Source organism: Lissotriton helveticus, chromosome 3_1 (genome assembly GCF_964261635.1).
Source record: "Lissotriton helveticus chromosome 3_1, aLisHel1.1, whole genome shotgun sequence".
NCBI lineage: Eukaryota > Metazoa > Chordata > Amphibia > Caudata > Salamandridae > Lissotriton > Lissotriton helveticus.
Genome location: NC_136061.1, coordinates 1138840223 through 1138866322, shown reverse-complemented (window position 1 = coordinate 1138866322; position 26100 = coordinate 1138840223). Strand labels below are relative to the sequence as shown.

The following is a 26100-nucleotide window of genomic DNA, read 5'->3' as shown; positions in this document are numbered from 1 at the left end:
CAACACATTGGAATCCTGAATGATTGCACAAAACGCCTTGAGTGCAGGAGAAATGGCTCTCAGTTTCAGACGGTTGATGTGCCACCGCCTTTGTTGAGCAGTCCACTTGCCACTGATTGTGAGGCCTTGAAGATGCGCTCCCCAGCCCTCTAGAGACGCATCTGTAGTGATGGTAAGGCTTGGTGCCTCTTGAAATGCGCACCCCTTCTGGAGATGTCGCTTTTGTGTCCACCAGAGGAGAGAATTCCGCATGAGCGGTGTAATCCTGATGAGATCTTCGAAGGTGCCGGAGACCTGTAGCCACTGTAGGCTCAGTTCCTCCTGGAGCGGTCTCATCCTGAGGCAGCAGTTAGGTATTAATGGGATACAAGATATCATCCCCAGAAAAGACTTGTACAGTCGAACTGAAACTAATCTTCTTGATAGCAGATTCTGCGCCATGTGTTTGATCTTCATTTGCCTTTCCTCCGAGACAAAGGCTTGGAGCTTTTGGGTGTCCAATGTTGCTCCTAAGAAAGCTCGTCTTTGAGAAGGTTTCATTTGGGATTTGTCGAGGTTGACGGACAGACCCAGAGACTGAAACAGGTGTAGACACTGTTGTAGATGATAATGTGCAACCTCGCGAGAACTGGCCTTTATAAGGCAGTCGTAGATGTAGAATCGACGGAGGTCTTCATCGACGATGAGACAGAAGATGGCGTCGTCGACGATACAGAAACAGTCTGAGGTGAAATTTTATCAACTGCCTGAGACAATCTTTTGGTGGACCGCTTTTGAGGTGCAGAAGAGCCCTCCCCTGTGGGATTAGCGTTAGAGGTGCATGGCTTGTCGGATCCCTTAGAAGGTTGATGTTTTTTAGCAACCTAAGCTCCAGGAGATGGCAATACCTCAGACGCAGGCCTCTTTCTAGACGCTGAAGTGGAACGCTGAAGTGGAACCAGAGGCTATACTGCCAACCTCAGACACAGGATTATCAGAATCCTTAAGCTTTTGTAGCCACAAAAGCAACCAACCCTCTCTGTCTCTGAGAGTCTTCTGAGGAAAAGTCCTGCAGATCTTACAGTCCTTGACTTGGTGATCTGGGTACAGGCAATAAATACATTTCTTGTGGGGGTCCTCTTTAAAAAGCCGAAGCTTACCACAAGAATCACAGGCTCTAAACAGAGATTTCTTTGTAGACATCCTTGAAGAAAAGACCTCTGTTGGAGGACGATCCCCGTCCTCTCGCTCCTCGAAAGGGCGGCTTGCGGAATTGGAGGCTGCCTAAGGATTTCGCTGTTTCCGTATCCTTTTTAATTGTCTGCAAGGCTTCCTCCACTTGGGGGCCAAAGAGATATTCACCATTCACCAGAAAGAGAAAAAAACTGAGCAGAGCTCAGGGAGACTCCCTTCACACAACGTGCGGTAGAAAATCTGAGAGCCTGAGTTTCTGGGGAGAACCTTCTGGTGGGTGCTGGCGCCTGATTGGCTGTATTTTGGACTATACAAAATGACTAGGATAGTCATAGGTGTAGAAGTTTTTTCTACTGTAGCTTTGGCTACTTTACTTCCTGGTTTGTTTTTTATTGGTATTTACTATGTATTTATAGCATATTATTGCTTTTTTATGTACCGTGGGACTCCCACTCCGACGACGGGGAATGATTCAGGCATGTGAATCTATGAAAGACACCCCTAATACTGGAGAATTAGTGGTTCCCACAGCAAAGCATTGCCAGGGGAGTAACTAAACTATCAGAACATCAGACAGCTTGGCCTGAAGAGGGTCAACCAGACAGGGTCTACAACAGTCGACAAACTCGCACAACAACAAAAATACACGGGTTTGTTGATGTGCACCAAGCCACAAGGATAAGATCCACTTTTCCAGCAGATCAAATCCCACTGAAATGAGGCCATTCAACCTCAATGAATGGAGGCGTACTTTGTGGAGATTCAGAGCAGAATTTGGTCTTGTTGCCAAGACATGAGGTCCTCTCAGAGCAGGAGCAAATGCTTAGGCTCAGCAAGAAAGGAGCAGAAAACTCTCCCGACCCAATCCGGGACTATCAGGATGAGTTGAGTTCAGCCCTTCTTGACTGTCTTCAGAATTCAGGACAGACGTAGAAAGGTTTACAGAAGACCGGAGTCCCAGGCGGAATGCATCTCCCTTGAGACTGTGAGGCTAACACTCTAGCATGTCGTAAATCATCACACTACATGTTCTCAGCAGTGGTAAAAAGGTCTACCAAAGACACCTCCCAGGACGAAGATACCTTGAATGACCTATGGATGCAGAGAGCACAAGATGACATCAAGTTCAAGTTCAGGCATTTGTATAGCGCACTACTCACCCAGAGGGTCTCAAGGCGCTAGGTGGAGGGGTACATTATTTGTCGAATAGCCAGGTTTTGAGCTCTTTTCTGAAGGAGATGTGGTTCTGAGTAAGACGGCGGTGGGTGGGGAGTGAGTTCCAGGTCTTGGCAGCCACGAAGGAGAAGGATCTGCCACCCATGGTGGATTTCCGTATACGCGGGACTGCGGCGAGGGCTTGATTGGACGATCTTAGTTGACGGGTGGGTTTGTAGAAGGACAGTCGAGTGTTGAGGCATTCGGGTCCTAGATTGTAGAGGGTCTTGTGTGCGTGGGTGAGAAGGCGGAATGTAATTCTTTTGCTGACGGGAAGCCAGTGGAGGTCTTTTAGATGTCCGGTGATGTGATCTTGGCGCGGGATGTCTAGTATGAGTCTAGCTGACGCGTTTTGGATGCGCTGGAGTTTTTTCTGTAGTTTTGTTGTGATTCCGGCGTAAAGTGTGTTACCATAATCCAGTCGACTCGTGACCAGAGCGTGGGTGACAGTCTTTCTTGTTTCGAGGGGGATCCAGCGGAAGATCTTTTTGAGAATGCGAAGTACGTTGAAACAGGAGGACAAGACGGCATTGACTTGTCTGGACATCGAGAGGGAGGAGTCTAGGATGAAGCCAAGGTTACGTGCATGGTCTGTGGGTGTGGGTGCTGTGCCCAGAGCGGAAGGCCACCAAGAGTCGTCCCAAGCTGAGGGGGAGGATCCTAGGATGAGCACCTCCGTTTTGTCCGAGTTGAGCTTTAGACGGCTCTGTTTCATCCATTCGGCTACTTCTTTCATGCCTTTGTGAAGATTGGTTTTGGCGGTGTTGGTGTCTCTGGTGAGGGAAAGGATTAGTTGGGTGTCATCGGCGTAAGAGATGATGTTTAGGTTGTGTAGACGCGCGATGGAGGCGAGAGGACTCATGTAGACGTTGAAGAGGGTGGGGCTGAGTGAGGATCCTTGAGGTACGCCGCAGAGGACATCGGTGGTCTCTGAGTAGAATGGGGGAAGTCGGACTCTTTGAGTTCTTCCAGCGAGGAATGAGATGATCCAGTCCAGGGCTTTTCCTTGTATTCCGATGTTGCTGAGGCGATGTATAAGGGTGTTGTGGCAGACTGTGTCGAAAGCGGCGGAAAGGTCAAGTAGGATGAGGGCCACTGTTTCTCCGTTGTCCAGGAGTGATCGGATGTCGTCAGTCGCTGCAATGAGGGCGGTTTCGGTGCTATGTTTGGCTCGAAACCCGGATTGAGATGGATCAAGGGATTTGTTGGATTCAAGGAAGGCGGAGAGCTGGCTGTTGACGGCTTTCTCTATGACTTTGGCCGGGAATGGGAGGAGGGATATGAGTCGGTAATTTTTAAGTTCAGAAGGGTCTGCTGTGGGTTTCTTCAGAAGGGCGCTGAGTTCGGCGTGTTTCCAGCTATCTGGGAAGGTGGCGGAGTTGAAAGAACAGTTGATGACATCGCGGAGATGGGGTGCGATGATGGAGTCAGCTTTGTTGAAGATGTGGTGGGGGCAGGGGTCAGAAGGCGAGCCAGAGTGGATTGAGTTCATGAGGCGAATGGTGTCTTCAGTGATGATTGGGTTCCAGGCGTTGAGGTTGTTAGTTGGCGGAGTAGGATCTGAGGGGGGTGGAGAGGGTTGATCGCTGGGAGGATTCTCGAAGCTATTGTGGATGTCGGCGATTTTGTTGTAGAAAAAGGAGGATAACGCGTCGCAGAGGTCTTGGGTGGGAGTGATGTCGTTAGGGTTGGTGAATTCTTTGACGATGTTGAAGAGTTCCTTGCTGTTATGAGTGTTGTTGTCGAGACGATCCTTGAATGCTGATTTCTTGGCGGAGCGAATTAGTTGGTGGTGTTTGCGAGTGGCTGTCTTGAGGGAGGCCATGTTGTCTGAAGTTGGGTTTTTTCTCCATATCTTCTCCAGGGTGCGGCATAGTTTCTTGGATTTTATAAGTTCATCATTGAACCAGGGGGCCTTTTTGCTGGCTGATTTCATCTGGTGCTTTTTCAGGGGTGCTAATTCGTCAGCACTGTGGGTAATCCATTGCTTGAGGTTGGTAGCCGCTTGGTCTGGGTCCATTGAGAGGGTGGGAGGGTTTTGGTTGAGTGATGTGAGGAGTTGGTCGGTGGTGATTTTGTTCCAGTTTCTCCGAGAAATAGGATGTGGACGGTTGTGGGTCAGGGTGCTTTTGTAGCTGAAGTGAACACAGTTGTGGTCCGTCCAATGGAGAGCTGTGGTGCGATCGAAGGAGATGTGCTTGCTGGAGGTGAAGATTGGGTCGAGCGTATGTCCGGCTATATGGGTGGGGGTGTCAACAAGTTGTTTGAGTCCGAGATTGGCCAGGTTGTCCAGAAGGGTGGTGGTGTTGCTGTCGTGTTTGTTTTCAAGGTGGTAGTTGAGGTCTCCTAGAAGAATATAGTTCTCGGAGGCGAGGGCGTGTGGGCTGACGAAGTCCGTGATGTCCTCGCTGAATAGAGTGCGGGAGCCTGGAGGCCTGTAGATGAGGGTGCCTCTAAGTGTGGTCCTGGGGTCGGTGTGGATCTGAAAGTGGAGATGTTCGGCGGTTGTAAGATTGTCGTCGGAGCTGGTTGTGATTTTGATGGTGTTTCTGTGGATGATGGCGATGCCTCCTCCTGTTTGATTGATGCGGTCTTTTCGGATAATCTTGTACGCGTCCGGTATGGCTATGGCGATGTCGGGTGCTGATGATGTGTTCATCCATGTTTCTGTGAGGAAGGCGATGTCAGGTGACGTTGTGTCGATTAGGTCCCAGAGTTCTGTAGCGTGTCTGTGGACCGAGCGGGTATTGAGCAAGATGCACTTTAGGCGATTGGAGTCGGAAGTATGTGTGGGGGGGTGGGGTTGGTGAGAGTCCTGAAGCAGTTGAACTTGCAGGAGAGGCAGGCGAAAGGGCCGTGGGTACGTCCTGGGGTAGCTCGAGTTCATCCACTCGGGCATTTAACAAGCCTGGTAAATGATGAGCCTTTAGACATACCCTTTAGATGTTGTGTCATATCCAACACTGCAGCGATTTTTGCCACAGAGCCAACGACCAAACAGCGGTATTGTTACTGCAGTACCACATGGCACAAAGGCTTCAGAACAAACCGCATAGCTTGAAGCTCCATGTTGCACCTCAATTCCACTGGGGACCAAAAGCCCCCGATCTACACTTTTCCCAAGTGACTGCCCCAGTCCAGGGATGATGCATCCGTCAATACGGTGAGCTCTGGATTGGCAGGGAGAATGGCCTGCCGCTGTGCTGCAACCTCTCTAGAGCTCACATATGCCATTGGGAACATCAGGATGCATGAGACGAAGAAGTCTCAGAACCTTTCACACAAGATCCAATGACAGCCGAAAAGGCTCAAATCATAAGCTGAATATGCCAGATTCAATTTGGAGATGGAAAGGCCTCACATGCAACCTTGTCCAGGATAGCTCTTATTCCGGAAATCCTGTGTATATGTTGCAGGTGGAATTTCGGTGGAAAACCCAAGGGATGATAGCAGGGTGACTGTTGTTTCTAGGTGGTCTGCGACTGACTGCGGCAAGTCTGGCTTCAATAGTTAATCATCAAGGTACTGGAGTATGTGTACGCCCCGGCAAACGAGGATTGGCTGCAACCAACATCATGACCTTTGGTAACACATGGGAGGGATAGGGATGTAGGGATGTTAAAGTAAGGCTGAAGTGCAGGCTCAATGCCATTAGAAGAAAACATTAGAACCTAAATTATGGGTACCAAAGGTTACTTTGTTGAGAATACAATACAACATTTAAGTGCGACCATCAATCTATTATGAACTATTATGCACAAAATTTAACAAAGCAAAAAGAATATACCCAATACTAGCTCACCAATGAAAAAGAACATCTGATCAAAATTTAAAGAGCAAAATAACTCACCTCATGTGCTAACATCTTATACAGCTCTTCTCGCGTCACAGAAATTCTCTCACGATCGGTGCTGTCTACAACAACTATAACAAACTAGAAAAAGAAAGGTTAGTGCTTTTGGAGTCTATGTAAGTAATCCCACAACTCTTAATATAAGAGCTTCAATACCTAAAGTTATAAAAGCAACAAACTGCACAACAAATTCACTGTACTATACATTCTTTGAGGCATGAAATAAACAGCATTTGTTAAGCTCTGATTTCTCCAAAAGGCAGGGATTTGTTATCGTGTGATACTGTCATCATGGAGCAAATCACAGCCATCTAAGTATCAGTAGTAATCAACTGTGATGATATAGGCCAGGTAGGAATCAGATCTCAAAGTAGCTTCTTAGATGTACCCAGGACACAGACATCAAGAAGGAATACTGGGGGGAGGAAAATATCAGAAAAGTTGGGCTTTGAGATTAACTTAAAAGCAACGACTGTCATTTGGCAGAACTTGATGTAAAATTGCCAGCATACATATTTAAGCAATCTGGATCCAACAGATGGATCTTAGAGTGTGCCTGGTTGATTATTTGGTGGAGAGCCTTTGAGACAAATGGATAATCCAGAAATATAGTCTCACAGGAAAGATTGGCAGTTTTAACCTAAGTCCATCTTGCTTTAGGATCAGAGGTGGTGTGGACGGAGAAGAACATTTCACCAGCTTCTGAATGCAGCATAATACAGGAGCCCAAGTCTGATAAAGGAACAGAAAAACAGAGCATCTCTTCAAGACAGCAATATTTAGAATTTTTACATCATCCCACAGTAGGCATAAAGAGTCATTAAAATCTAGTATTTTAATTTAGTCTAACTAACTAGACAATATACAGGAACAAAAGTAATGATTTCAACCTCCAGCTGCATCTTCAGCAAATTGTGTCAACCAAATAATAATAAACACATGCAGATTCACAGTCATAGCTACATGTCCCATGGCTTGGCTGAAATGGACCAAATGGTTGTGTTTTTCTGCAACTCCCTAAACTTCTGCAGTCCTAACTGAGCTCCTAGAGATCACTCATGCAGTGCCACTGCTTTATAAGGTGTTGAGAGCTGATAAAAAAAATTGTGTTGCTGGTTTGGCAAGTCTGGGTTAAATAACTGGGAGACACAGTTGATAGATGGGTAGTGGAACCAAACTTTAGCACATGCTCAACTGATCTCTAGTAATGGGCGGTTCACAATTAATATACTTAACTTTTTTATGGCGCACTTATTGAAACCTTTTATTTAGAATTTACTCAGAAAGACTGTCAGAATACCCCAAACGCGAAGAGGGAAGAGCTGATTTTCTTCACACAATATGGGCCTGTGACCAATTGCAACTGTACTGGCAAACTGTGATAAACTGTGTGATAATTTGAAATTACCCATTGAAATGTCAATTAGGCATGGTCCTCTTAATATTGCGCTTAGCGCTTAAGAAATAGAGAATCAAATATAAATGTATATTGCTGGCAAAACGCTGTATTGCTATTTAGTGCTATGGCCTCTTAGAAAAAGGATCTCTTGCAATGGCCAACTGCAGAGGAAACTAGGAAAAAAAATGGGCTGGATGAATAACAAGCTACCAGATTATCTGGAATCCTGGTCTACAATGCTTTATACATTGATGCTGGGGACTGACAAGGTAACCAGGGGGACAGATGTTGTAAACGAGCGATCTGAGTTATTAAAAAAACATTGAAAATGATGTTCATGTGGTAATGTTTCATGCATTGGGGTGTTCCTTTCTGCATGTCGCCATTACAACTTTAAAAAAATAGAAAAGGAAGCCGCAGTATGGTGGATTATATATTACAGTATACACACTATATCTGAAAAGCATGCTCAATTATCATATTTTTGTTCCACTAAATTCTTTATTGCATACATAATTCGACACAATTTGATTCACTTAAGCCAAAACAGATGAACTGCAAAGGACTCAAAAGGGTAGGTTCCTTTATGGCTTTAATTAGAGTAACAACTGGTTATTTTGCCAGGCTGAAATGGTAGTTTAAAACCGCGCACCGAGGCTGTAGGGGCAGTAGAGTGCTACTTTAGTGGGTGGCACAATGAGTTATGCAGCAGAGAGGTAGCATTTCATTTACCATATACTTGGGACTGATATTCAATGTAAATGTGCTAATATATATGAATCTTAACATGTTTGATCGGGAGGGCACAAGCACTTTACCACTGGTTAGCAGTTTATATAGGCACCCCAACTGATCAGTCAACACAAAAACGAGTTCGGCAACTGAAGGCAAAAGTATGGGGTGACCCTGCACAAAGGGAACATTTCCATCACAAATGCTGTACATTATCCCGCCATCGAGTGGTTGGATCCGGAATTGTCTCTTTGTAGTCTTATTTTTCTGGGGTAACGTAGGGCATCTTCGACCATTAAGGGCTATCTCTATCCCTATATGGCTTGAGAAGTATACCACAGAAGCCCCTCAGCATGGTCACCATCTTCAGATTCTTTTTTCCCTGGGCAACTTGAACCCTTATTTCGGCTTCTTATTTCTTTCTACATACTAACTATACGTCTCGGTTTCAAATCTAATATCTGGGGATTTGGGAAGTCACATCTGAATCCAATAAATTCTTTAAGCTGGAAGCTAATCCTACAGATACAGTAATTTTCATTTAGCGACAAATATTTTCTGGATTTACATGCTTTGCATACATCCTGTAGCAATATTCTCCCTTCTTGGGTATCTGAGTTAAAATGAGAGTACATTTGTGTACAGGCATTTAGTACTTTTTGTCCCATCTGCCCTTTCTTGTTAGCTGGAATGTCCACACAATACTGTTTTGTGAAAGTATGCACTGATAACCGTGGCTGCCATGCAGATGTCACTTAGTGAAAGGTTGATTATTAACTCCAATGTGGCTCCCTTTTTCCTTGTGGAGAGCAGTCTCTGTTATCTCATCACCACCGGCACTCCAGCTGACCTATAACATAACATGTTTGGATTGTTTACACTATCCACCTTACAATAATCCCACTGGTGACTGGCAAGCCTTTAACTGCTGTTGTAAAGCAAATACAAAATTGGCTCCCCTTCCTGACTTATCTTGTTTCTTGCAGATAATAACCGCCCTCCTAACTGTAGAGCCCTTCCTGCTTGAGTCTTTGGTAGCTGGAAAAAGGAAAGTATTTGGATAACCTGGTTGAGGTGGGAGACAAATTGACTTGGGAGAAACTGAGGATTTGATAGCAGGTCCTGGAAGGCAAATAAGTGAAATCACCCTGCCTTTACCCACCTACACTAGGTCGTAAACCATGTTTGGCTAGACTGTTAAAGGGCTATCAAAATTAAGAGGCATGTGTGCCTGCCTGTATCTCTGTTGAACACTAACAGGATAAGAGGGATGGGGGAAAATACATATGGAAATTGCTCTGACCAATCTATTGAAAGTAAATTTGGTCGGGATAGGTAGTATGGATATCTGGAGGCAATTCTTGGTATTTTAGCTTTTTCGTAAGTTGCAAACTGATATATTTAAACTGATCTACTTCTAGTGAGCTCCATTCCTGGTAAACATTTCAATTAGTTGCTTTGGTTCGCATTTGTGCGACCTGCCTGCTTAACCGATCTATTTCTCAGCTTTGAACGTCCAGTAGCTAATTGGCTACTAAGTTTGTTCCTTCCTGGTTGTCCAGAAAGAACATTTTGGTTGTGTTGTCAATCTGGATTGTACGGTTTTTGCCCTGAAGAGTGTCTGGAAGGCATTAGGAGCTAGAAAGACTGTTTTTCCTCCAGCACATTTATGTATTTTACTGCTTTACCGGGCGCCATATACACCTTGATGCTCTGCTTTCCCATGTGACCTCCCCAACCCATGTGTGGCAGTTGGTAGAAATGATGATCAAAGAAGCTTCTGAATTGAAGGCACTGCCTAGTGCAACGTTTTCTGAGTTCCGCCATATTATTTCTCTGAAAATTTCCCTCTGACAACTACTAGATATTCCTGTTTCTTATGTGCATTGATTTTGGACCCGTTCCTGTTTTGCTCTCCTGGAGATTGGCCTAAGCTATAAGGGTTATTCATGATGCAATCAATCCCATTAGTTTCAGCACACATGACATGGTCAGAACCTCTAGGAGAAGTAAGTATGCTGTGTCAATAAACGGACCCTCTTTTGTATGAGGAATGCCTTGGCTACTGTTGAATTTAGACTTGCTCCCAAGAATGTGTTATCTCTCTGGAAATGGAGACAACTTTTCTTTGTTCTAGGAGAATGTCAATCTGTGAAACCTTTTCCTGACTAACTGTATAATTCCCTGCCATCATGTGAGCAGCTTCATCAGTCAATTGTCCAGGTAGGGGTACACATGTATACCTAGCCTCCTAAAGTGTGCTGTCACCACTGCAAGTCACTTTGTGAAAACACCTGGTGCTGGTTTTACCCCTAGAGGAAGAACCCTCAAATGCCTATTTACTTTGCCCACGGCCATCAGCAGGTGAAGGTAAGCGTCTCTGAGATTAAGGACACCATGTAATCCCCCCTCTTCACAGGACCAGGCTGATTTCTTGTATTGCAGCCATCTTGAGCCTTTTCTTTTTATAAATCTGTTCAAGAAGGTCCAGGATGGATTGGTGTCTTGTTCGGTTTTGGCACGACAAAGTAAAAGGAGTAGACTCCCTGGCTGATCTTTTTTGGAACCTTCTATTGTGTGCTTGTTTAGAAGGTCTTGGACCTCTTATTAGAGGCAGACTGATTGTTCCTTGTTGGCAATCTGTGCACAGGTTCTTTATAATACCATTGTTGTATCGCGTCGACTACCCATTTGCTGGAGGCAATTGCTCTTCATTCTTAAAAGAACTATCAGATTCTGCCCCAACTAGTGCTGTAGGTGGGTGGGCCTCCTTCGGCAAGTCACTTGTTTGCCAGTCCTGACCAACGTAGTATATGACCGCTTGGACTAGTGCACTGTAGTGGGGTATTGCCAATGTGGTGCAGTGCTCTATGCACTGGTCTGTGCTGTTAAGGTGGTGTGTGAGATGGTGGGCTGTGTCCCACCCCTGCTCATTTGTGAGGATTCTCTTGCTGCCTTGTGGTTCCTCTCCAGCATGCCTCTCTAAACTGTAGGGGCCCCCCTTCTCAAAATGTCTTTTACCGTATCTTTGTCCAACTTCATCCTCTGGAGTGCCTCATTCACTGCCATTCAGAAGATGTTTTCTCTAGTAAAAGGCCTGTTTATTACAGAGACCTAAACCTTTTGCTTTAACAGCTCACACCTTCAGCCAGGCATGTCTCCTTAGGGTGGTGCCAGAGCATATCTTTCTGCTGCTGTGTCTGCTGCATTCAGTGGAACTTCAGTCAGCTATTAAAGATGTTTTTTTCTCTCTTGTATCACCGCATTTGTTCAGGAAGGCTTTGCATTAACTCCTGATCTCTTTCCACTACTGATGGCCATTATCTATTGAGCAGCGTATTGGAAACTGATATACATTATTCAGTGGTGACTGCTCTCTTCATCTTGCATCCCATCATCTCTAAACTTTTTGTTCACTTTGTTGTAGTGCCCATGGCTATCTTTCTCGCAGTTGTGTAGATAAGAGTCTGCAGCAGAATTACCCTTTATGTAGATGGGGTCAGGGAAGACTGTTTGTACTTCTACAGTCTGGGCATCAATGCTTTGGCTTTCCTCCCTGATCCAAGATACTTGATAGAATTAGTAGGGACTGGAATTTCTTCTGCTAGTTCATAGCAGGAAGCATCAGTCTATTTATTCTTTCTTCAGGTGCACACCCAAAGGTTTCCACTGCCCTCTTAGAAGGTTGAAGATCACAATGTAATCCGCAGGCAAGGGCCTTCAGGGGTAAGTGTCGACCTCCTCCTCTGGTGAATCATTGTCTAGGTCCTGGCGCCCACCCCTTTGATGTTTCTGGGTCTTAGAAGAAGCCATGCTCCAGATGACCTTCCTCTTGGTTCTCCTCAAAGAAGATCTTTTCCTCATCTTATCAAGACTGTGGCATTCTTGGAGGTTACAATTCCACAAGCTCTTCCTCTTCTCAGTCCTTAAGGGGCTCCGTAATCCCTTGAGGGACTCCTAAGACAACATCTTCCTTCTCAACAGCTCTATGACTTTCAGATAGCACTTTCTCTTGTCAGTCTCAAGCACTGTTTGTTTGGTGTAACCAGTGAATTTCTTTTTGCCACTGAAGCCTCCTTTTCTTGGCCACCTCCTCCCTTCCCTTTCAGAGTTGAGGCCTGTTCTGAGGGTTTACTGCTGACTGTGTCTTTCGATATTGCACCTTGTGCTTAGGCTTCCCTTGGACTGTCGACTGCGCCGTTGAGGACTTATGAGTCCAAGGGTCTTGGCTCAGTCCCATAGCTACGCCCCTGTGGTGTTACTTGGCACATATTCAGTTGCCAATCCTCCGAGGCACCTCCTCTTTTTTAGCCTTGGTAATGACCTCCCTGGCTTTGGATATTTCCTCTGTATCAGATCAGTGTCCTCAATATTGTCCTCATCGCTAGCCTGCCCCAGTCCTTTAGGGAGGGTTGTTTATAATGCCACTGTGTCACGGCACAGTGTGCGCACCTTTGTTTCTCCCTGCTCTTCAATTTGTTGAGCAGGAACTCCACAAACGCTTCACACTCCTCTGAACTGTGATACTTTGGCAGACAAAAGTTACACACCTTGTGTCTGTTCTTCTGGACAAGCTAACCTAAAGGGGGTATGCTCCATCCTCAATGCCCCACTCTCTTCAGTTACGCATTCTCCAACCCATCTGGTCGAGGTCCGCCCGAGGAAAAAAACAAAAAAACAATCTGGTTTCATGAAGAGGGGCTTTCAAGTGTATATATATATATCTGATTACACATGAGAATGTGCATGGCACCAAATGGTAGAGGATACCCAAGAGAAGGACAAGAGGAAAAAAAACTACCAATCTGGACCCAACCACTAGATGGCAGAATAATGACCAGTATGTGAATCCAAAAAAGATTTAAGCAGCAAAAGAACCATTTTGTTTCAGTTGTAGTCTCAGAGGGGTCTTCACAAAGGTAAAGTACAAAAATATTCTACAGATGATACTGCACATATCTTACCACAATAACTGTTATGACATTCACAAGGATCCCATGCTCTACCAGTGGAAAAGTAAACTTAACTTTTCACCATCAAGTTTTTGAAGGAAGGCTCATCACATTTTGGTCATTAAGGGTGTCATATAAACTGCTGAAAAATTGATTGAGAAGAACAAGTTTCTTGCCTTCGGTAACACTTTATCTAGTAGAGATTATTTGTAGCTGCAGATTCCTTACCTTAGAATTTCCCCAGGCGACAGACTGGATCCGGAAGATGTTTTGTGAGCAGTACCCCAGAGTGCTGGTAGGCGGTGTTGATAGGCTCTGCTCGGTCGTTGGAATGGTTTGCACCAAAAATGGCATCACAGTACTTACATAGGAGCTACCTAGGCGCAATGACATCAGTTACTTTTAACAACTTTCCACACCAGAAGAGCGGAGCTATCCAGAACACTGACCACTGGTGTGTCACACCTAGGGCTGTGAAACGGGTCATTCCAATCCCTAGAAATTCGCTGGTAGAGCGGGGAGGATGGGTGGGTTGGTTGGTAAGGAATCTGCGGCTAGATATAGTCTCTACCAGAAAAGGTGTTACCGAAGGTAAGTAACTTGTTCATCTGATAGAGCCTTGTAGCTACAAATTCCTTACCTAAGAACAGATACCCAATCTAAACCATTTCCGGAGGAGTGTCTGTGAACCAATTTCAAACAAGAAACGTCTGCAGGAATGAACAGGCAAAGTGCCTAGCCCTGCCGACCTGACTGTCCAGACAGTAATGTTTGGTGAACAAGGGCAGGAAAACCCAAATTGCTCTGTGTAGATATCCAGGACCGGAACTCCGTGCTAACGCAGTGGTGACCACTTTAATTCTGGTAGAACAAGCCTGCAAACCTTCAGGAGGATGCTTCTTGGTCATCTGGAGATGGTCCGCTTCTGCACAGCCCAATCTTTCATTGCAGCAACATACCCCATGAAGAATTAATCGTCCACCCAGAACTCGTGTGTGCGGTCAAGGTAGGACAACAACCTCTTTTTGGGTCCAGGCGGTTGAGTAGCTCCTCTTCCTTAGTGGGATATGGAGGAGCATTAAAGGTAGGCAAGGTGAGAACATTGGCCTACTTGAAATGGGTGACCACTTTTGGCAGAAAGGAGGCCCTTGTGCGAAGCACCACTTTGTCAGGATAGACCGAGGTAAAGCAGTTTCGATGATAAGACCAGCAGTTCACTTATTCTGCAGGCAGATGTAATTGCCACAAGGAAGGCTGTTTTCAAGGTGAGAAGCTGGAAGGGACATTTGTTCAGAGGCTCAAAAGGAGCGTACATTAAAAAAGTTAAAACCAAGTTAAGGTCCCACTGAGGCATAATGACTGCTTAAGGACGGAAGAGAGGAGTAAGGCCCTTGAGGAACCTATGTACAATAGGGGACTTGAACAAAGAGGGTTGATCGGGCAACCAGATGAGAGCAGAAATAGAAGAGAGATAGCCCCCCAGCTGGGCAAGAAAAAGAACGAAAACCAGAACCTCAGAAAGAGGGGCAGAAAGGGATCAAAAGATTTTTCTACACACCATGCCACAAACGTTTCCAAGAGCAGATGAACACCATCTTGGTAAAAGGATGCCTACCTGCCAAGATGACATAACAGAATTTGGGAGTAATGTTGAAAACTGTCAACTGTCACCGCTCAATCTCCACACAAGAAGGTGGAGAGTGGACAGATTTGGGTGGAGAACCCTCCCATCTACTGTGACAGAAGATCCTCCCAAAGGGGTAGCCTAATCGGAGGGTCGATGGTCATGCTCAGAAGCTTGGGATACCAGGCTCTCCGAGCCCAGCCCGGAGCCACAAGGATGACTTGGGCTCGGTTGTTCCCGATCTTCTTTTGAACTCTGGGAAAGAGTGGTACGGGCAGAAAGGCATTTAGGAGGCCTGAGCTCCACTCAAGGTGAAAAGTGTCTCTAAGCGAGTGCTGCATTGAAAACTACGGCGCACAAAACTGTCCAACATTGCGGGTTCTTGGCAGTGGCAAACAGATCTAATCCAGGTTCTCCCCACTGCTGAAAGAGACCTTCCACCACCTCCGGATGGAGGCACCATACATGATCTGCTAGGCATCTTTGTCTGAGTTTGATCGCTCTGGCGTTCAGAAAACCTTACAAATCTTGAACAACCCAGAGAGATGCCCTGCCATTCCAGCCATGTCCAGAGGAGCAGGGCCTCTTGACAAAGGGTTCACAACCCCACCCATCCTTGTTTGTTGCAGTACGTCATGGAGGTGGTACTGTCCATTAACACTTGTACCAGCCTCCCTTTGATAGAGGGTAGAAAGAGTTTTAATGCCAGTCGGATCGCACAGAGATCCAGCATGTTGATGTTGACTCCGGATTTCGCTGGAGATCAGATTCCTCTGATCCCCATATCTTCCAGATGGCCGTCCCATCCCAGGAGTGGCGCATCTGTCACAACTGTGAGATTTTGTTGGAGAAGGGAGAGGGTTCTGCCTCTGACCCAGTCGCAGTTTGTGAGCCACCACTGCAGATCGTTAGCAGTTGTCTCTGAGATCTAGGCCAGTCAAAGAGATTCCCCTGATACTGCGCCCACTGGAACTTCAAATCACACTGCAGTGCCCACATATGCCATCTGGCATGTGTCACTGGCAGGATGTAGGAGACCATGAGGCCCGAGCAGCCCCAGAGTCAGTCTCAACGAAACCCAGGCTAGAGGTTAAAATATCAGTATCACAGACAGAATATACTAAACTTGCCGCTAGGGAGGATAAGCTTGAAACTGCACAGAGTTCAGAACAGCTCCTATGAAAGGGAGCGTCTGAGAGGGAGTCAGGTGTGACTTCGGCTTGTTGATGGTGAACCCCTGCGAGTGCAGGAGGTTCGCCGTAGTTCTAAGGTGGAAGACGACAGCCTGGAGCAAGCCCTCCTTCAGCAGCCAGTCGTCGAGGTTAGGAAAGACTGGCACCTCTGACCTCCGCAGATGAGTTGCAACCATCACCATCACCTTGGTGAACAAAGGGTGCTGGTAAGGCGAAAAGGAAGCACAGTGAACTGCAAGTGCTTGTTCAGGGAAGACAAGACCTGAGCTAACGTAGCATTTTGAATTTCTCCTTTTGAGGAAGAGTTGCAAGGTCTGAGATAGAGGACAGGGCGAAGACCCTTGTTCTGTTTGGAAACCAAAAAGTAACAAGAACAACAACTACAGCCTTCTTCTGGCACCAGAAACCTCTCTATGGCTCTGTTGGCCAAGAGAGCTGAGATTTCTTTGCGGAGAAGGAACAGATGATCCTCTGTCAGCTGGTCGTAAAAGGATGGCTTGGGGGGAGAGGTAGCCTCAAAGGGGAGGGAGTAGCCCCGTTGGACAATCTTTTCTGATGTTATGGGGCAGGTGATCGCAAATCCTGCCTCCAACTGGGTGCCCAAGGTGGTAAAGGGGCAGACTAGGAGGGTTTGGAAGCTGATGCAGCGGGAGTTGGGGCGGGTGGGTTGGCAGACTGACCAGATTGCTGGCCACTGCAACCACGAGGTCTGTGGGTACTGCGCCCTCAGCCACACAGAGGATCGGGCGCCAGGTGAGGTGGCTGGACGAGAATTGGCATGGCTGGAACCCCCATCTGTAGCCACGAATTTAGTGAAATGTAAATTGAAGTGGATGTGGCATAGTAGAGAGGCATAAGGACCTGGCCGCAGCACAAGAATCCTTAAAGCACTTGAGCACCGAATCTGCCTTTTTTCCGAAGAGACGGGTGCCATGGAAGGGCTTGTCCATAAGGAAAGCTTGGACATCCCTCAAAAAGTCAGTCATCCTCAGCCAGGCGTGGCGCCTAAGGTCCACTGTAGTGGAAACAGCTCTACCCAGCCAGTCAAGTCTGCACTGAAAAGTGAACTTTGACACGTCTCTCCTATCAGTGACAGCTTGGGAGAGTACAGCTCGGGCCTCCTGTGGGACCTGTGGCAGTACTTGCGCAACCATATCCCACAAAGTGTGGGAATAATGGTCCAAAGGCATGCGGTGTTCACGGACTGCAATGCCAGGCTGTCGGAAGAAAACATCTTCTTCCAGCCTCTTGGATTCCCGAACCAGGAGAGCAGTAGGAAAAGCAACTTGGGAGGTGGAGGCTTGGGCCACCAGGCTCTCAGGAGTAGGGTGTTGCGTGAGGACATTTTGGTCCCAAGGAGTAGGGCGATGGCGGTGGGCAATCATCCTATTCACAGGAGCCTCTGTGCTGGGTTGGGACCAACAGGACATCATTGAGGCTGTCAATGTATGGGAGTAAGGGTTCGAGCCTGGAGACTCCAGGTTGCAGCACCTTTGTCAAGAGATTAGACTCGACAGCCACATTGGGTAGCTGAAGGTCAAGGACCTCAGTCACCCTCTGCACCACAAGTGCGTAAGAAGCTCCCTTCCTGGTAGCCACGGTAGGGGGAAAAAGCAGACCAGCATCTGGAGAAGTCTAAAGGATGCTGGCCTCAACCAGATCCTCACACCAGTCCACACTCCGTTCTTCCTCATAGGGCTGATATTCTAATGTGTCCAGTGACCCTTCCAGTCTTCCCCGAGGCCTGTCAGATAAAAATAAGGCTCATGGTCCGATCAAGGAGGCAAGCCTTCTGCCAGCGTCTGAGTCGGGCGATGCCCCTCCGACTCAGTGTCGATGTCCGGGATGACCATGGGGATGGCGCGGGCCGTGTCAGGCACACTGGACCGGCACCAGGGAAGGTCGAGATGGTACGACCGACAGACGGGTCAAGGAATTGACCTATGGTGCCCCGGAACCAAATGGGGCCCCTTTTGACCTCACAAGACCGAAGGCGCGTCAATGGGGACAGGCCACCCTAATATGAGGCGCATGGCTTCATAGAACTCTTTCAATTTGGCTGAGATTCCTCCACCTTCAGAAATTCAAGGAGGCAAGGAGTTTGGCACAGGCGCAAGTTCTGGGGAAAGTGATCTAGAATGCCAAGGCTCCCTCCTCTCGTCAGCCGACGGTTGAAGAGAAGTCGAAGAGAGCTTCTTGATCATCTTTTTGTGCCTGCTCCCCGAGTGTTCCGAAGACTTTGAATGGGACGAGGAGGACTTTGTGTTCAGCAAACGATCCCAGGACCTTCCCCTCGACCGGAATGTCTACCTCCATAGTCGCATGCCAGGCTACTAACAGCTTCAAGGATCATTCCGTCAAAGCCTTCGGAGCCATGGCCAGGAAATCAGAACATGCATTAGTGTTGTGATCACTCATCAGACACCACAGACAAACGTTGTGCGGGTCCCTCACAAACATTGGTCTGTGACAGGCACCACAGGGCTTAAAAGCCAACGGGCTAAGACATTCCTCAATAATAGCAGACACAAACGTTGTAAAAAGCCTGTCAAAAAATGACAGGGGCAGCTCTTTTCTGGATCAGCGCTGACAGGCATGGAAAGAAAAAAACTTTTGTCAATGTGCCTGAGTAGTGCCTAGATAGGTACAGTGATGTATTTCCGGAATGGACAATGACAGACACAAACCTGATTGGCGCAACCTACCGCAGGGGTACTGCTCACAAAAAATCTTCCAGATCCAGTCTGACGTCTGGGGAATTCTACGGTAATGAATCTGCTGCTATAAATCTCTATCAAATAGAAGTTCTTTTAACATTTCTGAGTGTAGTGACATTTATGTCACAAGCGGAGTTGCATACATCTTGCATGACAATGAAATTATATATTTTGATCCTTATCTTCAGTTTTCAAGGTTTTAGGATCCGAATTCAACAGTGTCTTAAATTTGAAACTGCTCAATTGTCATAAGTCTAAAACACACCACATGGCCATGAAAGCTACATGATCATCCTTTCAAATAATGAATGTGCACTTTTATTTCATTTGCACATGAAATTCTCAAATAAACATTCCTTTCTACAACTGGTTACCTGGTATATAGACATGAAAAAAATAAAAACAATGAGTGGTTACTGCTAAATCCAAATCTGAGATTTCTGAAGGTGCAAATATTCTACATGTGGTGCCAAGACTAACCTACTTCCATAACAATAATTAGATTGCTATTGTCATGAAACCTACTTGATTCTCACCAGAGCCACTTGCATTTTAGACTGATTACAAGCTAACAGTCGTGAGTCTTTAAATTGTAGCTAAAAAGATATTACTTATGACATATTATTTCTGGTTGAATAAGCGCAGAGCAAAAGATTAAAAAGGAAACAGTACCTCAGTATTTGTATAATACGTATTCCAAGAAGACCGAAGAGATTCTTGTCCTCCAATGTCCCACATTAGAAATCGAGTATTATTCACCACTATTTCTTCCACATTACTTCCTATCGTAGGAGATGTGTGCACAACTTCATTCATTGAGCTGCGAAAGAAGCATATCACCGTAAGAGATACTGTCATAAAGGAGAAGGTTCAGAGAAACTTCCATGATCAAGAAATAACACTGAAAACAAGCATTTAAAATGCAATAGGCCTCGCAACTGTGCGTTTTGGAGCTATTGGCATTGTAAATGGCAATGCGTTTAAAAAAATGTAACAGCATTGTTTTTAACAGTACTAAAAACAACACAGATTGCATTTAAAGTTCCATGGTTTGTCATTTGCATACGTTTGCCAAGCAGCTTTCCTATTGTTTGATCTTAAATACGAGCACGTTTTTTTTAGCATTGCAAGTTCTTCCACATGTATTTCAATACTGGCTTCCGTTGCTTTCTGTGGAACCAGAATTGTAAACAAGACAAATCAGTGGCAGATTTCAGCAGGTTCATAACATTTGAGCTGGGAGGATCAGACAGGATCCTGTTTCCGTTTGAGAAGTCCTGTTTCACCCAGATATAGCAGACTTTGCGGTCATCAGTGTTCCAATAGCAGCTCATAGTTTTCCTGTTTACTGTAATAAGGTGAAATTGCCCGGGCTATGTTTTAGAAACAGCCGGTCAGGAAACTTATTGGCTTTTGATTTCAAGGAATACAATTCCTAGAGGTGCTGTGTCCATTTAATAATCATCAAAACCTGCCTCTTAACAATGGCTTCAAGGGAACTTACTTATAAGTCACTAGAACCATATAGAGACTGTATGGCAGTGCCAATGCCTTATCCACTGGATCTGGCAAAGAAAAACTCTCAGACGGTCGGAAGCGAAAACATTAATGTGTTCCCTACTCCTGGGTAATTACATTCCTTAAAAATGTCCACTGCATTCTGTGGGTGCAAAAAGTCAAACCATACCCAAAGTTTTCCTTAACGAATGAAGAACATGCTTTAAGCCATATTCTTATTGGGAAAGGATCTCTAGTACTTCAGCGGGTATAAACTAGTACCTGTCAGTCGCACACTTAGCACAGATAAACATGTGAAAGTCTTAACTACAAAAGATAGACCCCTGCAAAGTCCCTTTTCTCAAAGTTAGTCCACAGAAGTACCCATCCTGAATTACAGGCGTGTTGTCTTAGGAGGACATCAATCTACTCATTTACAACTGGGAAACATTCAAATAATTCGACAGAGGGTGCAGGTTCTACTCTGCACTGCCTTGAAAGTACACTGGACTTCATATTTAAGTATTTCGACTGGACTAGCATTCATAGTTGTGGACTGATGGAGCAATGTTTGTGAAGAACCAATGATCCTCAAAGGAGAGGAAAGAATGGGTGGGAGGACAGATCCCCTACATGCCCCACCTACGAGCCCACATCTGTCGTAAGGGCACTGAAATCAGTAGAAGCAGACTAAGTCAGACTTTATGTCACAGGTATTTCTACATGGAGAAACACGGAAAACAACAAGATTGAAAAGAGACTATGGACACATGCAAACCAAAGATCCACTCAAGAAGAACCAGAATGCTACTTTCAAGGTGCATGGTACTCAAAAAAAGATCGAATGTTAAATTTCATAATTTGCAGTGTCAATAATCCATTTGCAGGGATCTCCTTAATTTGAGCACATTAACTTCTTTCATAAATGTATTGTATAATTACTGTTAGGTCCTTCCACTTTGATATCCTTGAGGCAGAGTATACCTTAATATTCAAATTACACTTCCATCTAATCTCTTCCCTTACTCCATTTTCTCATGTACGTTTCTCCTGTTGAATGTGAAGCACAATACTGCTAATGTGTCCGTGACTGTTCTGTATGTTTATAAAGTCAAAGATTCTCCATTTGTATTTAGTATAATACATAATAGTGCCAAAAAGTAGGAAGAAAGGTTTTTGTTTTAGTAATTACTTTGGGGGAAGAGTTTGTCTACCTCAGCTCCCTCTTTGAAAGTTTTGGAAGAATCCATCAATGTGGTGCTCAGTGAAAGGGGGATCCCAAAGCACTTTTTCCCATATAGTTTCCATAGGGAAGTCCAGACAATGACACAGAAATAGTGGCTGAACAGAATTAAACCAACTTTGTCAGAAAGCTACTAGATCTTAGTCAGAAAGCATGCTTGTTGTAATTTGGTTTAAATCTGTGCAGCCGCTTTTGAGAAGTTACAGTTAAATAATAGCAATATCTAGTGCAGCAATAGTTCAGCAGTACCAAATTCAGAATAAATTATTCTGACTGGCTGTTCCCGCCAGACTGAGACGGGCATATGGGACTGAGAGCACGGTGTCAGGAAATTCCAGGTTGAGCCTGCATGGCTGAACACTCATGGGTGCAAACGCTAGGAGGAATGACATTGAAACGGAACGGGAGTTTAGGACTACAACTCCCAGACTCCCCGGTGAAGGGGAGTATTTGTACAACCCAAACACGCTTCCTGTTGCGTGTAATTCGTGTTGGTTGCGGGTTTCCGGGAATCGTTTGGAGACGCATTGCCGCCGCCATGTCGGCTATCTTGGATTGAGCAAAGTCGGAGTCTCCGTGACCCTTGATCTAGGTAGGATCGGAACAGCGGGGAGCGCCTAACTATTTACGGGCGGGCTTTATGCTACGTCGTGTTTTGTTTTTCTTCTAAGTGAGCGGAGCGGTGGTTAACAGACCCGCGTTGCCGTTCTATCCTCAATGGGAGTGAAGTAACTTCTAGCAGAGCATCGAAGGGTTCTACCCTGTATTCTGGATAAAAAACTGGTTTTGCGGCTAACAGTCCGCGGAGCGCGGTGGTGGTTGAATCTACACGCTACCGTGCACTGACTGTTGACTGTTGCCTTCTGTCATGGTATGCTGAATACAGGAGTATGATTTATGTGGTCTATGTGTTCAAGAGGTTGTGCTTTTTCCCTGACCTGTGTTTGTGTTCCAATAGGCTTCATAGAAGTGGCAGAAGGTGATTGAGGAGTTTTCGCCAAGGCTGTTTACTTTCATACCATAAGGTACTTAGGTGTTATTTTAGTGAGACCATATGAAAGTAGACTGTTTTCACTAGAGTAATTCTAAGTATATGTTTTGTCGTTTCAGGTACATCCCTTTCCCAGCTGACCCTTCCTTTTCCCTTCTCTGTTCTTTTTATCCCTCACCTAATGGCTCAAAACCTCTGTGTGATTGTACAGGAGGGTTTGTGACATTTGGAGGTGGACCCTTATAAGCATCAATCGGATTCCGTGGAGCAGACCTGGACACATGGACTGGCTGGCCGCAACATGAAGTCAAATGTTGCAGCCACCATTACACAACTCAGAAACTCGGTCCCAAAGTCCCAAAGATTAATTTGAAAAAATATAAGGGGCCGGGTAGACATAGCCTAACCCATTGGGCCAAAATTTAAAAAGATTGTTAGGTCGCAGCACTTCCGAGGGAGCCAGCCAAGTCCTCTTTGGTTTGGTGGAAGTGGCAGAAAAATAATTTTAAAAAAAAGCTAATGTGGATCAGGGGACTGTAGGGTGTTGTTCGGTTGCAGGAGGTTGGCCACATGTGGGGATGGGGCGCAGGGACTGGCCAAAGAGCAGGTGCTTCAGCCAAACCTCTGCTGTGCAAAATGGAAGGCTGTGTGTGGCAGGGTTTGGCAGCAGATAAATTGCAATAAGATACTACTTCACTTTAAAAAAAAAAAAAAAACACAAAAATTCAAACAAAGATTAAAGTGGAGTTTTACATAGATCTAGTTTTATATAATAGCTGCGTCATGTAAAGCACAGTTGGACCTATTAGTAAAATTTGCCTGGAGTGACCGGGCAAAAGCATTAGAAGAAATTGCCCTGGTTGAAAAGGAAATTGCGAAAGATACGGATCAGACAAAACAGGAACAATTGAGAGTAGAGATGAAGAAACGACTCTTGAAATACGAAGCCAAAATCAGACAGAGAAAACAAGAAAAATTCCAACGCGATGAGCGAGACTACGCCCTTGGGAGGATCCTGACTTTCTCTAAAAAATTTGACGCACCAAGAGCTGCAATGAAAAAGAAGAGGAATACTCCTCCACCGGTGGAACCAGCCACCTCCGAATCCAGTGTGACGGATGATGATCAAACGGGTGATGAAAGACCAGAGGTAACGAATGAAATTACCGAGAATCCTTTTCATCGGGAATTCGACCTGATCCGGAAGACCTGGTTAAGAGGGGGCAAAGTCAAACCACCAGAGGACGACGGAGAACCCGAAGAGGGGGCTGGAAGGGGAAGAGGAAGAGGTAAGGCAAAAACAAGCAACTACAATACCCGCAAGAAGCAGGGCAACAGATGGTGAATGATGGAGAAAATCTAACCATCATCAACTTGACGAAGAACAAATTGACGGAGACAGAAGAAGAGATATTACAACTAGGATTAACATTCTGTCCCAATAAGAAAATTGAATATACCCAGACACGCATCGATCTCTTTAAACTGACAAGGAAGATCAAGTTACACAAATTCCACAAACTTAAACCTTCCATTGGAGAAGTGAAGAGAACCTCCAAGAAAGTGGAATTGCAATCCACAGATGTACTTTCGGTAAGAGATCTGATGACAGCTAATATCCTGGATGAACTTGGGGATGAGGCGACCCCAGCATCACCATCAACAATAGGAAACAGAGGAATAGAACAACAATCACCTGTAACTAGCTTTCGTGCCCCCTCCCAATTTAATCCCCAGATGCCCTATGACGCCATCGACACTTTCTCTGAGGCGATGATACATGACCTCATAAAATTGAGGACTCTACCAGCAACAAAAAATAAGAACTGCAAGATGAAGAACAATCTCAGCAGAGGACAATCGGATGCACTTATGAACATGGCAAAAATGGATGAGACAATTATAAAACCTTCCGACAAAGGGGGCAATGTTGTCCTTTTTACAAGAGAACAGTACTGTGGAGAGTCTCTCCGACAATTAAGAATGGAGGAGAACTATCGAAGAAGTGACAAAACTGAATATCAGCTCAGCATTCAAGCCTATAGTGATCTGTTAAACAAATGGCGTAATAAAATGATGCTGGATACAAACGAATTTATTTTTACGTAACACCGAACCTGTCACACCCACATTCTACCACCTACCAAAGGTTCATAAAGATTTGGAGTGCCCACCGGGAAGACCGATTGTATCTTCTAAGGGAGGACTTACAGAAAAACTGTCGATTTATATTGACTCCTTCCTAGCGAGTTTTGTTGTTGAACTCAAATCCTATGTGAGGGATACAAAACATTTTCTCGAACAAATTGAACCTATGATTTGGGATACCACATATGTTCTGATCACTCTAGACATCACAAGCCTCTATACTAGTATTAGACATCAACAAGGTATAGAGGCAGTCAGATATTTTTTGCAAAAAAGGTCGGCAAAATACATGGAACATAATACCATGTTAATAGAGTGTTTAGAGTTCTGTCTTACGAACAACATATTTCTGTTTGGTACTGAAATGTTTAAACAAGTGTCTGGGACTGCTATGGGAACCTGCTTCGCCCCCAGCTACGCAAATCTTTTCGTCGGCTGGTGGGAGGAGCAGGTGGCCCTGGCAGGGACCAGTCAAAAGTGGGCAGATCACGTAGTGGTATGGCGTCGATATATAGACGATTTGTTTCTTGTGTGGCGGGGCTCCACCACACAGGCTATGGCATTTGTTGAGAATCTGAATAAAAATGACCTCAATCTGAGATTCACAGCTGACATCAGCGTTTCAGAGGTACACTATTTAGACCTAAGAGTTTTTGTAAATGGTGATAAGCTAGAAACAACCCTATATAGGAAACCTACGGCGGGGAATAGTATATTGCACGCCTCCAGCAGCCATCCTCCCAGTCTCATTCGAAGTATCCCCTATGGGGAGTTACTAAGGCTGAGGCGAAATTGTACACAGGACAGTGATTTCAGAAAAGAAGCTCAGGACTGTGTTGCAAGGTTTGCCATAAGGGGTTATGACCACACAGACCTAGACAAGATCTACAAAAAGGTAGCTAAGACTCCAAGAAAACATCTTTTTGAGAATAAGAAAGAGCAAGACTCTCTACCAAATATGAAAAATACGTTTCGGATGATCACTACCTTTTCTGATCAGGCTAATGTCCTTAGGAGGATTATGACAAAAAACTGGCATATCTTACATACTGATCCTGTAATAGGAAAGGATGTCCCGATGAAACCACTGGTGACATTCAGGAAACTTAGATCCATTAAGGATACAATAGTTAACAGCCATCTCACACCTGTTAAACCAAAAGTGAGTGCAACCCTCAAAGACATGAAAGGTTTTTTCCCGTGCGGGAAGTGCCGTGCATGTGAGAATAGCAAACGAGTATTATTTTATAAAATACCAGGGGTGTCCAAAGTAAAAAATATCAGACAATTTATCACATGTACCACCCCCTATGTTGTTTATTGTCTAACCTGTCCCTGTGGACTCCAATACATTGGGAGTACT

At 45.3% G+C, this 26100-nt stretch overlaps 1 protein-coding gene across 1 annotated transcript in view; it reads right to left on the bottom strand.

Moving 5' to 3' along the window:
• ARL5A (ARF like GTPase 5A) overlaps window positions 1–26100 on the bottom strand; it is a 218428-nt gene that overhangs the window by 51380 nt on the left and 140948 nt on the right. Inside the window, exons 3-4 of the mRNA XM_078681746.1 lie at window positions 19531–19678; window positions 6239–6322 (exon numbers count right to left, since the gene is read on the bottom strand). Coding sequence (XP_078537872.1) covers window positions 6239–6322; window positions 19531–19678 — 232 coding nt within the window. The remainder of the gene's footprint in view (window positions 1–6238; window positions 6323–19530; window positions 19679–26100) is intronic.